This window comes from Heterodontus francisci, chromosome 41 (genome assembly GCF_036365525.1).
Source record: "Heterodontus francisci isolate sHetFra1 chromosome 41, sHetFra1.hap1, whole genome shotgun sequence".
NCBI classification, from domain to species: Eukaryota; Metazoa; Chordata; class Chondrichthyes; order Heterodontiformes; family Heterodontidae; genus Heterodontus; species Heterodontus francisci.
The window spans coordinates 26,773,773-26,792,003 of NC_090411.1; the positions used below are offsets into that span (position 1 = coordinate 26,773,773).

The 18,231-nt window shown below is 44.5% G+C and overlaps 1 protein-coding gene across 1 annotated transcript; it reads left to right on the top strand.

The window, feature by feature from the left end:
* Positions 1 to 9,240: 9,240 nt before the first annotated feature.
* LOC137353650 (ferritin heavy chain-like) lies at positions 9,241 to 12,497 on the top strand. The gene is made up of 4 exons (XM_068020001.1): positions 9,241 to 9,374; positions 10,508 to 10,654; positions 11,312 to 11,437; positions 12,268 to 12,497. Exons 1-4 carry the CDS (start codon positions 9,273 to 9,275, stop codon positions 12,421 to 12,423), a joined length of 531 nt encoding a protein of 176 aa, XP_067876102.1. The 5' UTR covers positions 9,241 to 9,272; the 3' UTR covers positions 12,424 to 12,497.
* Positions 12,498 to 18,231: the final 5,734 nt, after the last annotated feature.

Consider the following 18,231-nt stretch of genomic DNA (forward strand, 5'->3'; position numbering starts at 1 on the left):
TGTTCCATCCCAGGCAACATCCTGGTGAATCGCCTCTGCACCCCCTCCAGTGCAATCACATTCTTCCGATAATGTGGCGACCAGAATTGCACACAGTACTCCAGCTGTGGCCTTACCAAAGTTCTGTACAACTCCAACATGACCTCCCTGCTTTTGTAATCTATTTGTATCCCTATTAACCTGCCCTTCTGCCTTCAGAGATCTATGGACAAACTCGCCAAGGTCCCTTTGTTCCTTGGAACTTCCCAGTGTCAGGCCATTTATTGAATACTTCCGTGTCACCTTACTCCTTCCAAAGTGCATCACCTCACACTTTTCAGCGTTAAATTCCATCTGCCACTTTTCTGCCCATTTGACCATCCCGTCTATATCTTCCTATAACCCAAGACACTCCACCTCACTGTTAACTACTCGGCCAATCTTCGTGTCATCCGCGAACTTACTGATCCTACCCCCACATAGTCACCTATGTCGTTTATATAAATGACAAACAATAGGGGACCCAGCACAGATCCCTGTCGTCCGCCACTGGACACTGGCTTCCAGTCACTAAAACAGCCGTCTGTCATCACTCTCTGTCTCCTACAGCTAAGCCAATTTTGAATCCATCTTATCAAGTTACCCTGTATCCCATGTGTATTTGCTTTCTTGATAAGTCTCCCATGTGGGACCTTGTCAAAGGCTTTGCTGAAATCCATGTAAACTACATCAACTGCACTGCCCTCATCGACACACACGGTCACATGCTCAAAAAATTCAATCAAATTTGTTAGGCATGACCTCCCTTTTGCAAAGCCATGCTGACTATTCCTAATCAAATTTTGCCTCTCCAAGTGGAGATAGATTCTCTCCTTCAGAATTTTCTCCAATAGTTTCCCAACCACTGACATGAGACTCACTGGTCTGTAGTTCCCTGGCTTATCTCTACAAACTTTCTTAAATAGTGGGACCACATTTGCTGTTTTCCAGTCCTCTGGCAGCTCCCCCGTGGCCAGAAAGAAATTAAAAATTAGGGTCAGAGCCCCTGCAACCTCCACCCTCGCCTCCCACAGCATCCTGGGACACAAATCGTCCGGACCTGGAGATTTGTCCACTTTTAAGCCTGCCAAAACCTCCAATACCTTGTCACTCCCTATGACAATTTGCTCAAGAACCTCACAGTCTCTCTCTTTGAGTTCCATATCTACATCCACATTCTCTTGGGTGAAGACAGATGTGAAGTATTCATTCAACACCCTACCAATGTCCTCTGGCTCCACCAACAGATTTCCCCCTTGGTCCCTAATGGGTCCTACGCTTTCCCTTGTTATGCAATGTGGCTGTCCCTTTTTTATTTCTAAACTCCACCCATAAAGCTTCATTTGATGCCCCCTCCAAGGTATCATCTCTCCTTACTGCAGTAACTGACTCCTTAACTAATATTTTACCCCTCCTCTGTCTCGCCTGAAGATTCTATATCCCGGGATATTGAGCTGCCAATCCTGCCCCTCCCTCAACCATGTCTCTTTCGGTGATGGCTACTATATCACAATTCCACATGTCAATCCTTGCCCTTAACTCATATGTTTTACCTGTAATACTCCTGCACCCCCTTTAGAGTTGCACTCATTATTTTATGTTCTTTTTCTTTTTGGGCCTCCTTATCTCGAGAGACAATGGATACGCGCCTGGAGGTGGTCAGTGGTTTGTGAAGCAGCGCCTGGAGTGGCTATAAAGGCCAATTCTGGAGTGACAGGCTCTTCCACAGGTGCTGCAGAGAAATTTGTTTGTTGGGGCTGTTGCACAGTTGGCTCTCCCCTTGCGCCTCTGTCTTTTTTCCTGCCAACTACTAAGTCTCTTCGACTCGCCACAATTTAGCCCTGTCTTTATGGCTGCCCGCCAGCTCTGGCGAATGCTGGCAACTGACTCCCACGACTTGTGATCAATGTCACACGATTTCATGTCGCGTTTGCAGACGTCTTTATAACGGAGACATGGACGGCCGATGGGTCTGATACCAGTGGCGAGCTCGCTGTACAATGTGTCTTTGGGGATCCTGCCATCTTCCATGCGGCTCACATGGCCAAGCCATCTCAAGCGCCGCTGACTCAGTAGTGTGTATAAGCTGGGGATGTTGGCCGCTTCAAGGACTTCTGTGTTGGAGATATAGTCCTGCCACCTGATGCCAAGTATTCTCCGAAGGCAGCGAAGATGGAATGAATTGAGACGTCGCTCTTGGCTGGCATACGTTGTCCAGGCCTCGCTGCCGTAGAGCAAGGTACTGAGGACACAGGCCTGATACACTCGGACTTTTGTGTTCCGTGTCAGTGCGCCATTTTCCCACACTCTCTTGGCCAGTCTGAACATAGCAGTGGAAGCCTTACCCATGCGCTTGTTGATTTCTGCATCTAGAGACAGGTTACTGGTGATAGTTGAGCCTAGGTAGGTGAACTCTTGAACCACTTCCAGAGCGTGGTCGCCAATATTGATGGATGGAGCATTTCTGACATCCTGCCCCATGATGTTCGTTTTCTTGAGGCTGATGGTTAGGCCAAATTCATTGCAGGCAGACGCAAACCTGTCGATGAGACTCTGCAGGCATTCTTCAGTGTGAGATGTTAAAGCAGCATCGTCAGCAAAGAGGAGTTCTCTGATGAGGACTTTCCGTACTTTGGACTTCGCTCTTAGACGGGCAAGGTTGAACAACCTGCCCCCTGATCTTGTGTGGAGGAAAATTCCTTCTTCAGAGGATTTGAACGCATGTGAAAGCAGCAGGGAGAAGAAAATCCCAAAAAGTGTGGGTGCGAGAACACAGCCCTGTTTCACACCACTCAGGATAGGAAAGGGCTCTGATGAGGAGCCACCATGTTGAATTGTGCCTTTCATATTGTCATGGAATGAGGTGATGATACTTAGTAGCTTTGGTGGACATCCGATCTTTTCTAGTAGTCTGAAGAGACCACGTCTGCTGACGAGGTCAAAGGCTTTGGTGAGATCAATGAAAGCAATGTAGAGGGGCATCTGTTGTTCACGGCATTTCTCCTGTATCTGACGAAGGGAGAACAGCATGTCAATAGTCGATCTCTCTGCACGAAAGCCACACTGTGCCTCAGGGTAGACGCGCTCGGCCAGCTTCTGGAGCCTGTTCAGAGCGACTCGAGCAAAGACTTTCCCCACTATGCTGAGCAGGGAGATTCCACGGTAGTTGTTGCAGTCACCGCGGTCACCTTTGTTTTTATAGAGGGTGATGATGTTGGCATCGCGCATGTCCTGGGGTACTGCTCCCTCGTCCCAGCACAGGCATAGCAGTTCATGTAGTGCTGAGAGTATAGCAGGCTTGGCACTCTTGATTATTTCAGGGGTAATGCTGTCCTTCCCAGGGGCTTTTCCGCTGGCTAGGGAATCAATGGCATCACTGAGTTCCGATTTGGTTGGCTGTATGTCCAGCTCATCCATGACTGGTAGAGGCTGGGCTGCATTGAGGGCAGTCTCAGTGACAGCATTCTCCCTGGAGTACAGTTCTAGGTAATGCTCAACCCAGCGGTCCATCTGTTTGCGTTGGTCAGTGATTATGTCCCCCGATTTAGATTTGAGGGGGGTGATCTTCTTGATGGTTGGCCCAAGAGCTCTCTTCATGCCATCATACATTCCTCTGATGTTTCCGGTGTCTGAGGCCAGCTGAATATGGCTGCATAGGTGTTGCCAGTAGTCGTTTGCGCAACGCCTAGCTGTTCTTTGTGCAGTACTTCTGGCTGCTTTAAGTGCTGCGGATGTTAAATCGCTGGGGGCTTTCTTGTAGTTCAAAAGTGCAATGCGCTTAGCGGCTATGACAGCTATGACATGTTATCTCTGCATTTATCCAACCAAAATGAATCACTTCACACTTTGCTGCATTACATTTCATCTGTCTCTTTTCCACCCGTTCCAACAACCTATCTATGTCCTTTTGGAGTTCTATACTGTCCTCCTCATAGTTCACAATGTTTCCAAGTTTTGTATCAAATGCCAATTTTGAAATTTTGCCCTGTACGGCAAGATCGGGGTTATTAATACATATATCAGGTACAGCAGGGGTCCTAACATCGAACCTTGGGGAACTCCACTACAAACTTTCCTCCAGTCCGAAAAACATCCATTATCACTACTCTCTGTTTCCTATCACTCAGCCAATTTCATATCCATGTTGCTACTGTCCCTTTCATTCCATGAGCTAGAGCTTTGCTCACGAGTCTGGTTTTTGGCACTGTGTCAAATGATTTTTGGAAGTCCATGTACACCACATCAACAGCATTACCCTGATCAACCTTCTCTGTTACCTCATCAAAAACTCCAGCAAGTTGTTAAACACAATTTGCCCTTCACAAATTAGGCTTTCCATAATTAACCCACATTTGCCCAAGTGGCTATTAATTTTATCCCAAATTATAATTTCTAAAACCTTCCCACCACTGAGGTTAAACTGACTGGCCTGTAGTTGCTGGGCTTATCTTTACAACCTTTTTTGAACAATGGTGTAACATTTCCAATTCTCCAGGCCCCTGGCACCACCCCTGAATCTAAGGAAGACTGGAAAATTATGCTGCTGCAATTTCCACTCTCACTTCCCTCAGTATCCTTGGATGCATCTCATCTCGTCCTGCTGCCTTATCAACTTTAAGTACCGCGAGCCTATCCAATACCTCTTCCTTATCAATTTTAAGTCATTTAAATGCCTGAATTACTTCCTCTTTCATCATGACCTGTGCAGCATCTTCTTCCTTGGTAAAGAGAGATGCAAAGTATTCCTTTAATACCTCAGCCATACCCCCTGCCTCCATGTGTAAATCCCTTTATTAGTCCCTAATTGGCCCCACTCCTCCTTTTACCACCCTTTTACTGTTAATGTTCCCATAGAAGACCTTTGGGTTCCCTTTATATTTTCTGCCAGTCCCTTCTCGTACTCTTTGTTGCTCTTATTTGCCTTTTCACTTCCCTTGTGAACTTTCGATATTCTGCTTGGTTCTCACCTGACATCTGTCATGGCATATTTTTTCGTCTTCATCTTTATCTTTTTCATCAACCGGGGAGCTCTGGATTTGTTTGCCCCACCTTTCCCCTTTGTGGGAATATACCTTGACTGTGCCCAAACTATCTCTTCTTGAAAGGCAGCTCATTGTTCAGTTACCATTCTGTCTGCCAATCTTTGATTCCAATTAATCTGGGTCAAATCCATTCTTAACCCAATTGAAGTTGGCATTCTCCCAATCCATTATTCTTACTCTGGATTGTTCTTTATCCTTTTTTGTAGCTAACCTAAATCTTATGATACAATGATCACTATTCCCTAAACGTTCGCCAACTGACACTTGATCCAATTGGCCCACCTCATTCCCAAGAATCAGGTCTAGCAGTGTCTCCTTTCTCATTAGACTGGAAACCATACTGCTGCAGAAAATTCTCCTGAACACACTCAAGGAAATCTAGCCCTTCTTTTCCCTTTACATGACTACTATCCCAGTTTATATTCAGAGAATTAAAGTTCTCCATTATAACCACTCTATAATTCTTGCACTTCTCTGCAATGTCCTTCCAAATTTGCTCCTCTGCACCTTTGCTGCTATTTGATGGCCGATAAATTACACCCAGCAATGTAATTGCACTTTTTTTGTTCCTCAGCTCCAGCCGAATAGATTCGGTCCTTGACTCCTCTGGGTCATCCTTTCTCTCAGGCACTGCAATGTTCTCCTTCATCAAAACTGATACCCCTCCCCCTTTCCTTCCTTTCCTATCTTTCTTGAACACCTTATATCCAGGAATATTTAGTACCCAGTCCTGCCCTTCTTTGAGCCAGGTCTCTGTTATTGCCACAACCTCATATTTCCATGTGGCTGGCTGTGCCTGCAGCTCGCCAACCTTATTTACACTCCGCGCATTCGCAAACAGTAAAGCCTAATTTAAATGTTATTACTTCCCCTGTTCCTCTGACTCCATCTAATAAACTTGCTATTTCTTACTCTAGTGCAATCTGTATCTTTCAATTCTCTGTGCACCTTGGTGTTCCTCTGTTGTATTATCTCCTGGGTCCCACACCCCTGCCAAGTTAGTTTAAACCCTCCCAAATAGCACTAGCAAATCGCTCCGCATGGATCCTGTCCCAGCTCTGTTCAACTTGCCTGGCCTCTAAAGGTCCCATCTTCTCCAGATCTTGTCCCAGTGTCACAAGAATCTAATGCCTTCTCTCCTGCGCCATCTTTCCAGTCATGCATTCATCTGGTCTATTCTCTATTTCTATACTCACTTGCACTTGGTACCAGGAATAATCCAGAGATTACTACTTTAACTACCAGAGACTGCTACTCCTCCTGGCTGGCCTCCCATATTCTAGGAGGTCATCCAGAACTCCAGTGCCCTTGTCCTCAATCACACCAAGTCCTATTCACCCATCATGCCTATCATCGCTGACCCACATTAACCTCCTGGTTAACCAAAGCCGCTATTTCAAATTCTCACCCTTCTTTTCAAATCCTTCATATGGCCTCACCCATCCCTATCTCTGCAATCTATCCGGCCCCACAGCCCTCGAAATATCTGCACTCCTTTAATTTTGGCCTTTGAGCATTTACAATTTTAATTGCTCCACCATTGCCAGCCGTACCTTCAGGAATTTCATCCTTAAACATCCTCACCTCTTTACCTCTCTCTCTCTATTCCTTTAAGATACTCCTTAAAATCCAGCGGTTTGATCAAGCTTTTGTCACCTCCATTTAGAATCATCCTCTCCTTCACTTACCTTCCGCTGCATCAAAATCATGAGGGTTCTGGACAGAGTAGATAGGAAGAAACTGTTCCCACTCGTGAAAGGATGATGAACGGGAGGGCATAGATTTCAGGTAATTGGTAAAAGAAAATAAGGTGAGGTCAAGGTTTGGAAAGAACTGCCTGAGAGTGTGGTGGAGGTAGGTTCAATCGAGGCTTTCAAAAGGGAATTGGACTGTTATATGAAAAGGAAGAACGCGCAGGGTTACGGGGAGAAGGCGGGGGAATGGCATTAGGTGACATGCTGATTCGGTGAGCCGGTGCAGACACAATGGGCCGAATGGCCTCCTTTGATGTTGGAACAGTTCTATGATTCTGTGATTCTGCATCCTGTTGCTGCTTTCAAGCTGGGATATGCCCATAGAAGACGTTTGGATTCCCTTTTATATTTGCAGCCAGTCTCTCCAGCTTCGATTACCACCCCACTGTCCTCAATTGAACGATGAGTCCATCCTCTGGCTATCAATTGGCCGCCCCAGGGAAAATCACAGTGAGTGACTGTTCCCCACACAGTACGGGTTCAGAAGCCAGCAGGGAAATTCCAGCCTTAAAGGTGGAGGCGAGCACAGTGAAGTCTAATTCTGTCCTCAGCCCATATCCACTCACACGTACACACGTGTTCACAAATACACACACGAACATATGCACACTCATACATGTGTGTGCACACAGGGGTAGCAGTGTGGATCGTCTCAGGCATTAGATCTCATTCTCTATTCAAAGAAGAGCAGGGAATTTTCCTTCAGCTTACATCACTAAAACAGACTATCTGGTGGTCATTATCATATTGCAGTTTGTGGGAGCTTGCTGTGCACATATTAGCTACCGAATTTCCTACATTACAACAGTGACTACATTTCAAAAGTACTTCATTAGCTGCAACGTGCTTTGGGACTTTCAGAGTTCTTCCTTTCGAGTTCTGCGACAGTCGTCTGTCTGGAAGACACAAGGGCCGGGATTTTCAATTGCCGGTTGGGTGGGGAATGAATGTGGACGCAATTTGAAAACCGTCACCTCTGAAACGCGGGACGGTGGGAGGGGGCAACGGGAAACCTTTTCGCCGACAATTAACAGCCCATTAACCTCCTTGAGGAGCTTGTTAACGGGACTGGGAGCGCGAGGAAGCAATTTTTAAAGGTTAGAGCGCCGAACTCAAACAGTCTGGTGCAGGTTATTGCACAGTCGTCGGGTCCAACGTGGGCAAAGGTGAAAATTCTTTTATTGGTGATGACAAATTTCGGGAGCTGGGGGATTTTCGCTGGATCCTGCACGTTACCTTCCATTTGGCCGTTTGGCCACTTTTCAGAGCAACAATATTCTCTGAACCAAGATTAAAAAACTCTTCTTTGAATTGACACCGACCTGAACTACATTTGGTTGCAGTTTGCGTTCAATGCCAACTACTGTAAAAACACAGAAAAATGGTGGCTTGGAAATAACAGTGCAATATTATTGGTAAACACTTTAATTTATTCTTGAGATGTGAGACTCACTGGCAAGGCCAGCATTTATTGCCCATCTCCAACTGGTCATGAGAAGGAGCTGGTGGGACTTGTTCTTGAACCGCTTTAGTCCATGCGCTGAAGATGCTCCCATAGTGTTGGTCGGAAGGGAGTTCCATGATTTTGACCCGGTGACGATGAGGGAACGGTGATATATGTCCAAGTCAGAATGGTGTGTGGCTCAGAGGGGAACTTGGAGGTGGTGGCGTTCCCATACACCTGCTTCCTTTGTCCTTCGGGCTGGTGGAGGTCATATGCTAGGGAGGGGCTGTCGGAGTAGCCTTGGGGAGTTGCTGCAGTGTATCCTGTAGATAGTGCACACGGCAGCCCCAATGGAAATGGACCTTTCAGCTACCTGACATGTTGTTTTGTCTCTTAAGTTAATTGCACCAATCCACCATAACCAACTTGCCTCTCATGCCCTCATATTTACCTTTGTTCAGATTTAAGACCTTAGTTTCAGAATAAACTGTATCTCTTTCAAACTTCATGTAGAATTCTATCATATTGTTGTCACTATTTCCCAATGGCTCCTTTACTGCGCTGCCATTTAAATGTTAGGATAAGGAGTCCCTCAGAGTAACAAACTAATGTAACTTTACAGATCTGCATCAAGCTTGTCTTCATATCTCCCCACAACTGCCAAAATGAGGTTCTGCTGTATATTTTATTGTCATTTTTAACTCGAGGCCTGTTCAAAGTTTGTACTTTTCAGGGAGGTCAAAGATCAAATAAGCTGTTCCATTATGGTTGAATTGTCAATTAAAGGAGCCTTACCTTCAACATTCTGATTGGCTCCTGGGTCCCAAATCCAACCCTGTGTTGATTGGAATCCTTGGACATGGCAGCTGATTAACGATGTCATTTCCTGGTTAATAAAATGGTGTTGGGGTCCTGGACTATAAATTCAAGTCCTTTGACAGTGTAGTTTTATGTAGTTGGTGTTAATTTGTGATAGTTTTTTTGTTGGTGTAAATTGAAAGCTACATTTACAAAATGGACTCTCAGATTTGTCAAAACTATCACCAGGATTGTGAGGCTGCTGTCAACAAGCAGATTAATGTGGAACTTTCTGCCTCTTATCTTTATCTTTCTTTGGTGAGTGTTGTCTCTGGGTTTGAAATAAAATCTATTATGTTGAGGTAAACTCTTCCCCCTATTTCAACATAACTTGACTTATTGCATGTTTGAGTTTTGTTTTAACTAAATATGTTCTTTCAAATTAGTTTTAGTAATCTTGCTGTCATTGTGAGATGTGATAAGTGTTCAGTATCAATCGGTTTCTTAATTGATGATTCCAAGTGTGATAAATGCAGAACAAAAGTGTCCTTACAGATTGAAATTCATCCTTTTTTTATAATTCATTTGTAGGTGTTGGTTAGTATTTACTGCCCATTCCTCTAGTTGAAACAACTGTATGGCTTACTAGGCTATGTCAGATGTTAGTTAAGTCAGTTATGTTAGTGTGGGATTGGAGTTATGCATAGACACTAGCTTTCATTTGTGAGCCAGTTGGGTATTTAACAATTTGACACTATCTCAATTGCTTTTTCTGGTGTTCCTGGATTTTTAGTTTGTTTTTTTTTGTCTGCTTGAGACTTTAGTGTAGGTTTTCTGGATTATTAATCCAGTAACAGTGTACTGATGTCTTTGAAATTTTTGAATTAATATTGAATGATTTGGTACCATTTCCTTGGTGAGCTGTGACTGATCCTAACTGTTGTACAATGGGAGATTTACAATGTTTGTGGAAGGCCTGTGAATGTTGTATTTGAAGGGGCTTGTGTTTTTAATTCCCACTTTCATGCTGTCTATAAAGTTGCTATTCATCTCTTTAGTGTTAATTGTATTCTGGCTAAAGTTTCAAATTTTAATCTTGAATTGGAAGTACACATTACAGTGCAAAATGCTTAAATTTCATTAATGCTTGGGAATTTTCCATCAGAGTGGAAATTGTCAGAAACTGCTAATTCCTTCAAGTTTTCTAGTGAGTTTGGTGATCAATTTGGAGTTGGTAGGTTTTGTTCCACTTCTACCTGCCTAATCTTCACAATTGGGAACAAAAGGCATTTAATTACAGACCATTCAAAACTCCTAAGGAAGGCTAAGAGAATTTAATGTAACTTTATTGAGCAGTCAGTTTAATTGGCAAGCAGGATGACTATTTGGCTCTCCTTTTGAGGAGTGAACTGAGGCCAATTGTGTGAATAAAATTTGAATTGTTCTTTCAGATGTCTTTCTTTGACCGGGATGATGTTGCCCTGGAGAACTTTTCCCAGTTCTTCAAACACCATTCCCATGAGAAGCAGGAACATGCAGAGAAGCTGATGAAATTCCAGAATCAACGTGGAGGCCGCATCCTCCTACAGGATGTGAAGGTTAGAAATGGCTGCTTTAATGTCACTGCAATCTTTTCCATCAACATTTCCTTTTCAACTCTTGAAGGGAGTAAAGAATTCCTTTGTTTAGCTTCACCTGTCCAATCCCATTCCTGGATAATTCTACACACCAATGTCTCAGTCTTGCCGTGTGGGCTGAGTGACAGCAGAGATGCACTCTGAATACATGTTCTGACTTCCTTGTGCACTGTAGTGTCTAAATAGGGATGGTAGTAGAAGCATAAAACTATTTCTTGCAGCACCAAGAGGCCATTCAGTCTGTCTCTGCTAGCAGAGAAAAAACTATCTGCCCAATCCCATCTCTACGTTACAGCACTTCAGGTGTAGGTCCAGGCACTTTTTTTTTTTTTAAATGAGTTGAGGGTTTTGACCTCTGCCACTAATCTGGGCAGTGAATTCCAGACTCCTACCACCCTCTAGGTGATTTCCTCATTTCCCCTGTAATCCTTCTACCAAATGCCTTAAATCTGTGTCCCCCACACCCTTTTAATTGTTCCTTCCTGTCTAATATCTAGGCCCCTTTAAAATTTGATGATCCTGAACTTTTTTTTCAGTGGGATTGAGTATAACTAGACATGAAAGCAATCCTGAAATAGCTGAACCTTCCAACAGTATAACTGTCTTTTCCCATTTCAGAAACCAGAGAGGGATGAGTGGAGCAATGGTCTACAGGCAATGCAGGTTGCCCTCAGTCTGGAGAAGAATGTGAACCAGAGTTTTCTGGATCTACACCAACTCGCCACCACCTGTACTGACCCTCATGTAAGCTTCAGTTCATCCTAATTCTGGTCACTAATAGGCTTGTGTATTGTTTCATTCACTTTGAAGTGATCAACCAAAAATGGACCAATTTGACTCCAAACAGATTTGTTGTTGTCCATGATGACACCAGAATAGCCATTGATCCAAAGTTAACATTACATACTGCTCACCAACTGGTGAAAATCTGGATTAAAATTAGAACTTGATGCAACTTGATTTCAGCTGTGGTTTTGTTAGCACTCTGCCTGAGTTGAGAGCTTGTGGGGCAAAAAGCTGAAGCGTTGCACTCCAAAACTGGACTGTTATACACTGGTTCAAATGAAATGTTGAATGAAGGCCCCATCTCCATGAGTGGATGTAAAAGATCACAAGGCAATCTGGAAGAACAGGGGAGTTATTCCAGAGTCCTAGCCAGTATGTAATCTCAACACCTGCCACCCCCCCCCCCCCCCCAGCCCCCCCAAATAAACCAGTTTCTGGGAGCTTGCTGTGCACAAATTAGCAGCTGCATCTTCCAATTACAAACTTTGACACTTCAAAAGTACTTCATTTGGCTCTGAAGTGTTTTGGGATGTCCTGTCAGTTTTTGTATAGCATCCTTCACAGCCTCTGGACATTCAAAACTGGTTTACCATTCATGAAATACTTTGAAATTTCATTTAAAAGCTGCTGTTTGAGTGACCATAACCTGACAATGCAGCATACCACATCACTACCTGAAAACAATCTCCCTACTGAAAGCAGGTGTGTGAATTGGCTGCAGAAAAACTGATCTTCATATTTGGCATCTTGCAACTGTGTATATGTAATATATTTTTCTTCCCTTCCAGCTGTGTGACTTCCTGGAGACTCACTATTTGGATGAGCAAGTGAAGGTGATCAAGCAACTTGGGGACTACATCACCAACCTGAAGTGTCTGGGAGCTCCTGAGAATGGGATGGGAGAGTACCTGTTTGACAAGCTCTCTCTAGAGGAGAGTAGCTAATGTGGCATCACAGTACCTAACTATTTGAATGTAGACTAGTTTGTATGTCATGTGCATTTCCAACTATATGCAGATAAAATACAGCATTTTGTTTATAAATATAAAGCTGCATCTAAAGAATTTAATTGTTCCACATTAATTGAAATAAACCATCTTCAGTTGATCTTGTCTGTATGTAGTTATACATTATCATGCATACCACTAATACTATTAAAATTTGGCAACTTCTAGCTCAGTCATTTGAAGTCAGTTTACTTGCTGATTTCTTGCTGGTTGGTTCAGCTAGTTACAATAGTGATTTGACTGGAGAGGAGCCCAGTTGAGTATCCCATTTGGGGGGGCGGGGGGGTGAGTTGAGTTTCTTGGGCTTTGACTTGCCAATGACCAACTGTCTTCATGACATGTGGTGACATGAGCTCAAATTGTCCAGAACAAATTGACATGGGTTCAAGTACTAGACTCTTGGGGGAGGTTGGGGGTGGGGAAGATCTTGAATAAGAGTTACTATTCTACACCAAAGTGAAATGCTTTTTCTGGCCTTGGGAGGTTACAAATTCCAGGGAAGCAAGCTTTTCTTTTCCCAGTCCCTTCCCAGCTAGCCCCTCAAACATCTCATTGGGTTGTCTTGTACTGCAAGAGACACTTTTTAAAATAACTTATTTGGGGGTGGGTGGTGTGGGGGTGGGGGGGGAAAGAAGGAAGAAAACCTTCTGTTCCCATTTCCTCATTAGATGCCATCTTCATCTACAGATCTAAGTTGCTTTCTATCAGCTGGTTAGGAACCTGTGTCCTCAAATTATAACTGGTGTTGACTTTAGAATCTAAAGTCAAAGCAAATTGATTTGAGCCTTAAGAAGTGAACTGGCTGGCCGGACCAAGTCCAGCTCTATCAAACTATCCTGAATTTGACATCAAGCCATTGCTCTATTACTGAGTCAAAGTCTTGGAGCTCCTTAACACCGTTCTCTCTAAATTCTGGTTGCTGTGCAACCCCACTGCCTTGTGGGCGTTGCGGTAGAGGCTAAGGGAGTAAACCCTAACAGATATTCCGGAGTGGAACCCCGTAGGCAGTCATGTGTCACCTTTGGCATGTTTCCAGCAGTTCCTGCAGCCATACCGGTGCCAAACATCATGCTCTGCACTCCTTTGGACCTCACCAGAAAGGCCGAGGGGGGGATTTTGACGACTGGGCAACTCTCAACCTCCATGAACTTGCCCAGGCATACGCCATGGAGAGGTCACTCCATAATTGCCTCACAGTGACGGAAACAACACGGAAGGCAGCAGGCCAGTGCAAAGTCAATTATAAGGTGGCTGTGCATGCATCTATCTTAAAGGCAACATTGCTTGTGTAGCACATTCCAGGTTGCTGCACTGCTTGGAAGGACCGTTGCTCCTGACCTAACTGCAAAAGTCTCACTAGAGACAGTAGCAATTCAAGGCAGCTCACCCCTGTCAAGGGCAACTTGGGATGTGTCATAAATGTCTGTCTTCAAAAAAAAATGAATGAAATCCCATTGTTACCACAAATACAGCAGTTTGTGAATTTAAGCATAGCAAGCTTTAATAGTCATAGTCGTACAGCATTGAAACAGGCCCTTCGGCCCACCATGACCATCATGCCAATCTATACTAATCCCACCTGCCTGCATTAATTCCATATCCCTCTATGCCTTGCTCATTCAAGTACCTGTCCAGATGCCTCTTAAATGTCGCTACTGTTCCTGCCTCCACCACCTCCTCAAGCAGCTCATTCCGGATACCCACCATTCTTTGTGAAAAATTTACCCCTTTGATCCCCTTTAAACCTCCTCCCTCACACCTTAAATCTATGCCCTCTAGTTTTAGTTACCCCAACCATGGGAAACAGACTCTGGCTATCTACCCGATATATGACTCTCATAATTTTATATACCTTTATCATGTCCCCTTTCAGCCTCCTTCGCTCCAGGGAAAACAGACCCAGTTTTCCAATCTCTTTAGAACTCAAGCCCTCAAAACCAGGCAACATCCTTGTGAAATAAAAACAAGAAATGTTGGAAATATTCAGCAGGTCTGGCAGCATCTGTGGAGAGAGAAGCAGAGTTAACGTTTTGGGTCAGTGACCCTTCTTCGGAACTGGCAAATATTAGAAATTTGAAAGGTTATAAGCAAGTAAAGTGGGAGTGGGGCAAGAGATAACAAAGGAGAAGGTGTAGATAGGACAAGGCCACAGAATAGCTGACCAGAAGGTCATAGAGCAAAGGCAAACAATATGTTAATGGTGTGTTGAAAGACAAAGCATTAGTACAGATAGGGTGTTAACGGACTGAAAAATTGAACAGCAAGTATAAACATAAAAAAAAACAGTGGGTAAGCAAACTGAACAAACTAAGATGAAATAAAATAAACATACAAAGAAAAATGTAAAAATTGTAAAAAAAGAATAACTAAAAGTAAAAGTAAAATGGGGGGCCCGTCATGCTCTGAAATTATCTGAAATAGATCGAGGTTATTAATATATATATCAGGTACAGCAGGGGTCCTAACATCGAACCATGGGAAACTCCATGACAAACTTTCCTCCAGTCTGAAAAACATCCATTATCACTACTCTCTGTTTCCTATCACTCAGCCAATTTCATATCCATGTTGCTACTGTCCCTTTCATTCCATGAGCTAGAGCTTTGCTCACGAGTCTGTTTTTTGGCACTCTATCAAATGCTTTTGGAAGGCCATGTACACCACATCAACAGCATTACCCTGATCAACCTTCTCTGTTACCTCATCAAAAACTCCAGCAAGTTGTTAACCATAATTTGCCATTCATAAAATAGGCTTTCTATAATTAACCCACATTTGCCTAAGTGACTATAAATTTTATTCCAAGTTATCATTTCTAAAACCTTCCCAAAACTGAGGTTAAACTGACTGGCCCATAGTTGCTGGGCTTATCTTTACAACCTTTTTTGAACAATGGTGTAATATTTGCAATTCTTCAGGCCCCTGGCACCACCCCTGAATCTAAGGAAGACTGGAAAATTATGTCTTTGCAGTTTCCACTCTCACTTCCCTCAGTATCCTTGGATGCATCTCATCTGGTCCTGGTGCCTTATCAACTTTAAGTACAGCTAGCCTATCCAATACCACCTCCTTATCAATTTTAAATCATTCAAGTGACTGAATTACTTCCTCTTTCATCATGTCCTGTGCAGCATCTTCTTCCTTGGTAAAGAGAGATGCAAAGTATTCATTTAAAACCTCAGCCATGCCCCCTGACTCCATGTGTAAATCCCCTTTCTGGTCCCTAATTGGCACCACTCCTCCTTTCACCACCCTTTTACTATTTAATATTAATAAGAAGACTTTTGGTTTTCCTTTTATATTTTCTGCCAGCCTCTTTTCATATTCTCTCTTTGCTTCTCTTATTTGCATGTTTCACTTCCCCTCTGAACATTCCATATTCTGCCTAGTTCTCGGTTGTATTATGCATCTGTCATAAACACATTTTTTCTTCTTCATCTTAATCTCTATCTCTTTCATCGTCCAGGGAGCTCTGGATTTGGCTGCCCCACCATTCCCCTTCATGGGAATATACCTTGACTGTGCTCAGACTATCCCTTCTTTCAGGCAGCCCATTGTTAAATTATTGTTTTGCCTGCCAACCTTTGATTCCAATTTATCTGGGTCAGATCCATTCCTAACCCCATTAAAGTTAGCTTTCCCCCAATCATAGAAACATAGAAAATAGGAGCAGGGGTAGGCCATTCGGCCCTTCGAGCCTTCTCCGCCATTCAAAAAAGATCATGGCTGATCATCTAATTCAGTACCCTGTTCCCACTTTCTCCCCATGTCCCTTGATCCCTCTGGCATTAAGAAATATATCTATCTCCTTCTTGAATATAGTTAATGACTTGGCTTCCACTGCCTTCTGCCGTAGAGAATTCCACAGGTTCGCCACCCTCTGCGTGAAGAAATTTCTCCTCATCTCGGTTCCAAATGGCATACCCCGTATCCTGAGACTGTGACCCCTGGTTCTGGACTCCCAGTCATCAGGAACATCCTCCCTGCATCTAGCCTGTCTAGTCCTGTTAGAATTTTATAGGTTTCTATGAGATCTCCTCTCATTCTTCTAAACTCTAGCGAATGTAGGCCTAGTCGACCCAATCTCTCCTCATACGTCAGTCCTGCCACCCCAGGAATCAGCCTAGTAAATCTTCTTTGCACTCCCTCCATGGCAAGAACATCCTTCCTCAGATAAGGAGACCAAAACTGCCCACAATACTCCAGATGTGGTCTCATCAAGGCCCTGTATAACTGCAGTAAGACATCCTTGCTCCTGTACTCAGATCCTCTTGCAATGAAGGCCAACATACCATTCGCCTTCCTAACTGCTTGCTGCACCTGAGTGCTTGCTTTCAGCGACTGGTATACAAGGACACCCAGGTCTCATTGCACCTTCCTCTTTCCCAATCTATCAACATTCAGATAATAATCTGCCTTTCTGTTTTTACAACCAAAGTGGATAACCTCACATTTATCCACATTGTACTGCATCTGCCATGCATTTGCCCACTCACTCAACTTGCCAAATCACATTGCAGCCTCTTTGCATCCTCCTCACAGCTCACATTCCTTTCCCGTCTTCCTGTTTCCTACTCTAATGCAAGTATCTCTTTCAATTCTCTGTGCATCTTGGTGTTCCTCTGTTCTATTATCTCCTGGTTCCCACGCCCCTGCCAACTTAGTTTAAACCCTTCCCAATAGTACGAGCAAATCACCCAACATGGATCCTGTCCCAGTTCTGTTCAAGTGCAACCTGTCCAGCCTCTACAGGTCCCATCTACTCCAGAACTGGTCCCAGTGTCCCAGCAATCTAATGCCCTCACTCCTGCGCCATCTTTCCAGCCACACATTCATCTGCTCTATCCTTTATTTCTAGACTCACTTGCGCTTGGTACCAGGAATTCTTCTTTTGGGCCTCCTTATCTCGAGAGACAATGGATACGCGCCTGGAGGTGGTCAGTGGTGTTTTAGTCGCTGTGAGGCAACTATGGAGTGACCTCTCCATGGCGCATGCCTGGGCAAATTTATGGAGGTTGAGAGTTGCTCAGTCGTCAAAACCCCCCTCTCGGCCTTTCTGGTGGGGTCCAAAGGAGTGCAGGACACGACGTTTGGCACCAGTATGGCTGCAGGAACTGCCGGAAACATGCCAAAGGTGACACATGACCGCCTACGGGGTTCCGCTCCGGATTTTCTGTTAGGGTTTACTCCCTTAGCCTTGGTCTCTCCCGAGACGCCCACAAGGCAGTGAGGTTGTTGGGGCCCCTACACAGGTGTAGGATGGTGCCGGTGGGAGGAGGGGATGCAAGGGGGAGGGGTAGAGGGAGGGGTAGAGGGAGGGGGTGGGGGGGGGTGCAGGGGAAGGGGGTGCGGGGTGAAGATGGTGCGAGGGGGGGGGCGGGCTGGGACGGGGTTGTGAGGGGGTGAGCTGAGAGGGTGGAGCAGGGAAGGGGACGGGGGTGGGGGGGGGGGGGTGGGAGGGGGGGTGGAATCTGGTGCAGGTAATAAGCCATAATCCAGAGATTACTACGGTAACGACCAGAGATTACCACTCCTCCTGGCTGGCCTCCCGCAATCTATCCTCCATACACCTGAGGTCATTGAGAACTCCAATGTCCTTGCCCTAATTCACTCATCATGCCTATCATCGCTGACACACATTGGCTCCTGGTTAAGCAACACCTCAATTTCAAAAGTCTCATCCTTCTTTTCAAATCCCTTCATTGCCTCTCCCCTCCATAATGCTGCAATCTCCTCCAGCCCCAC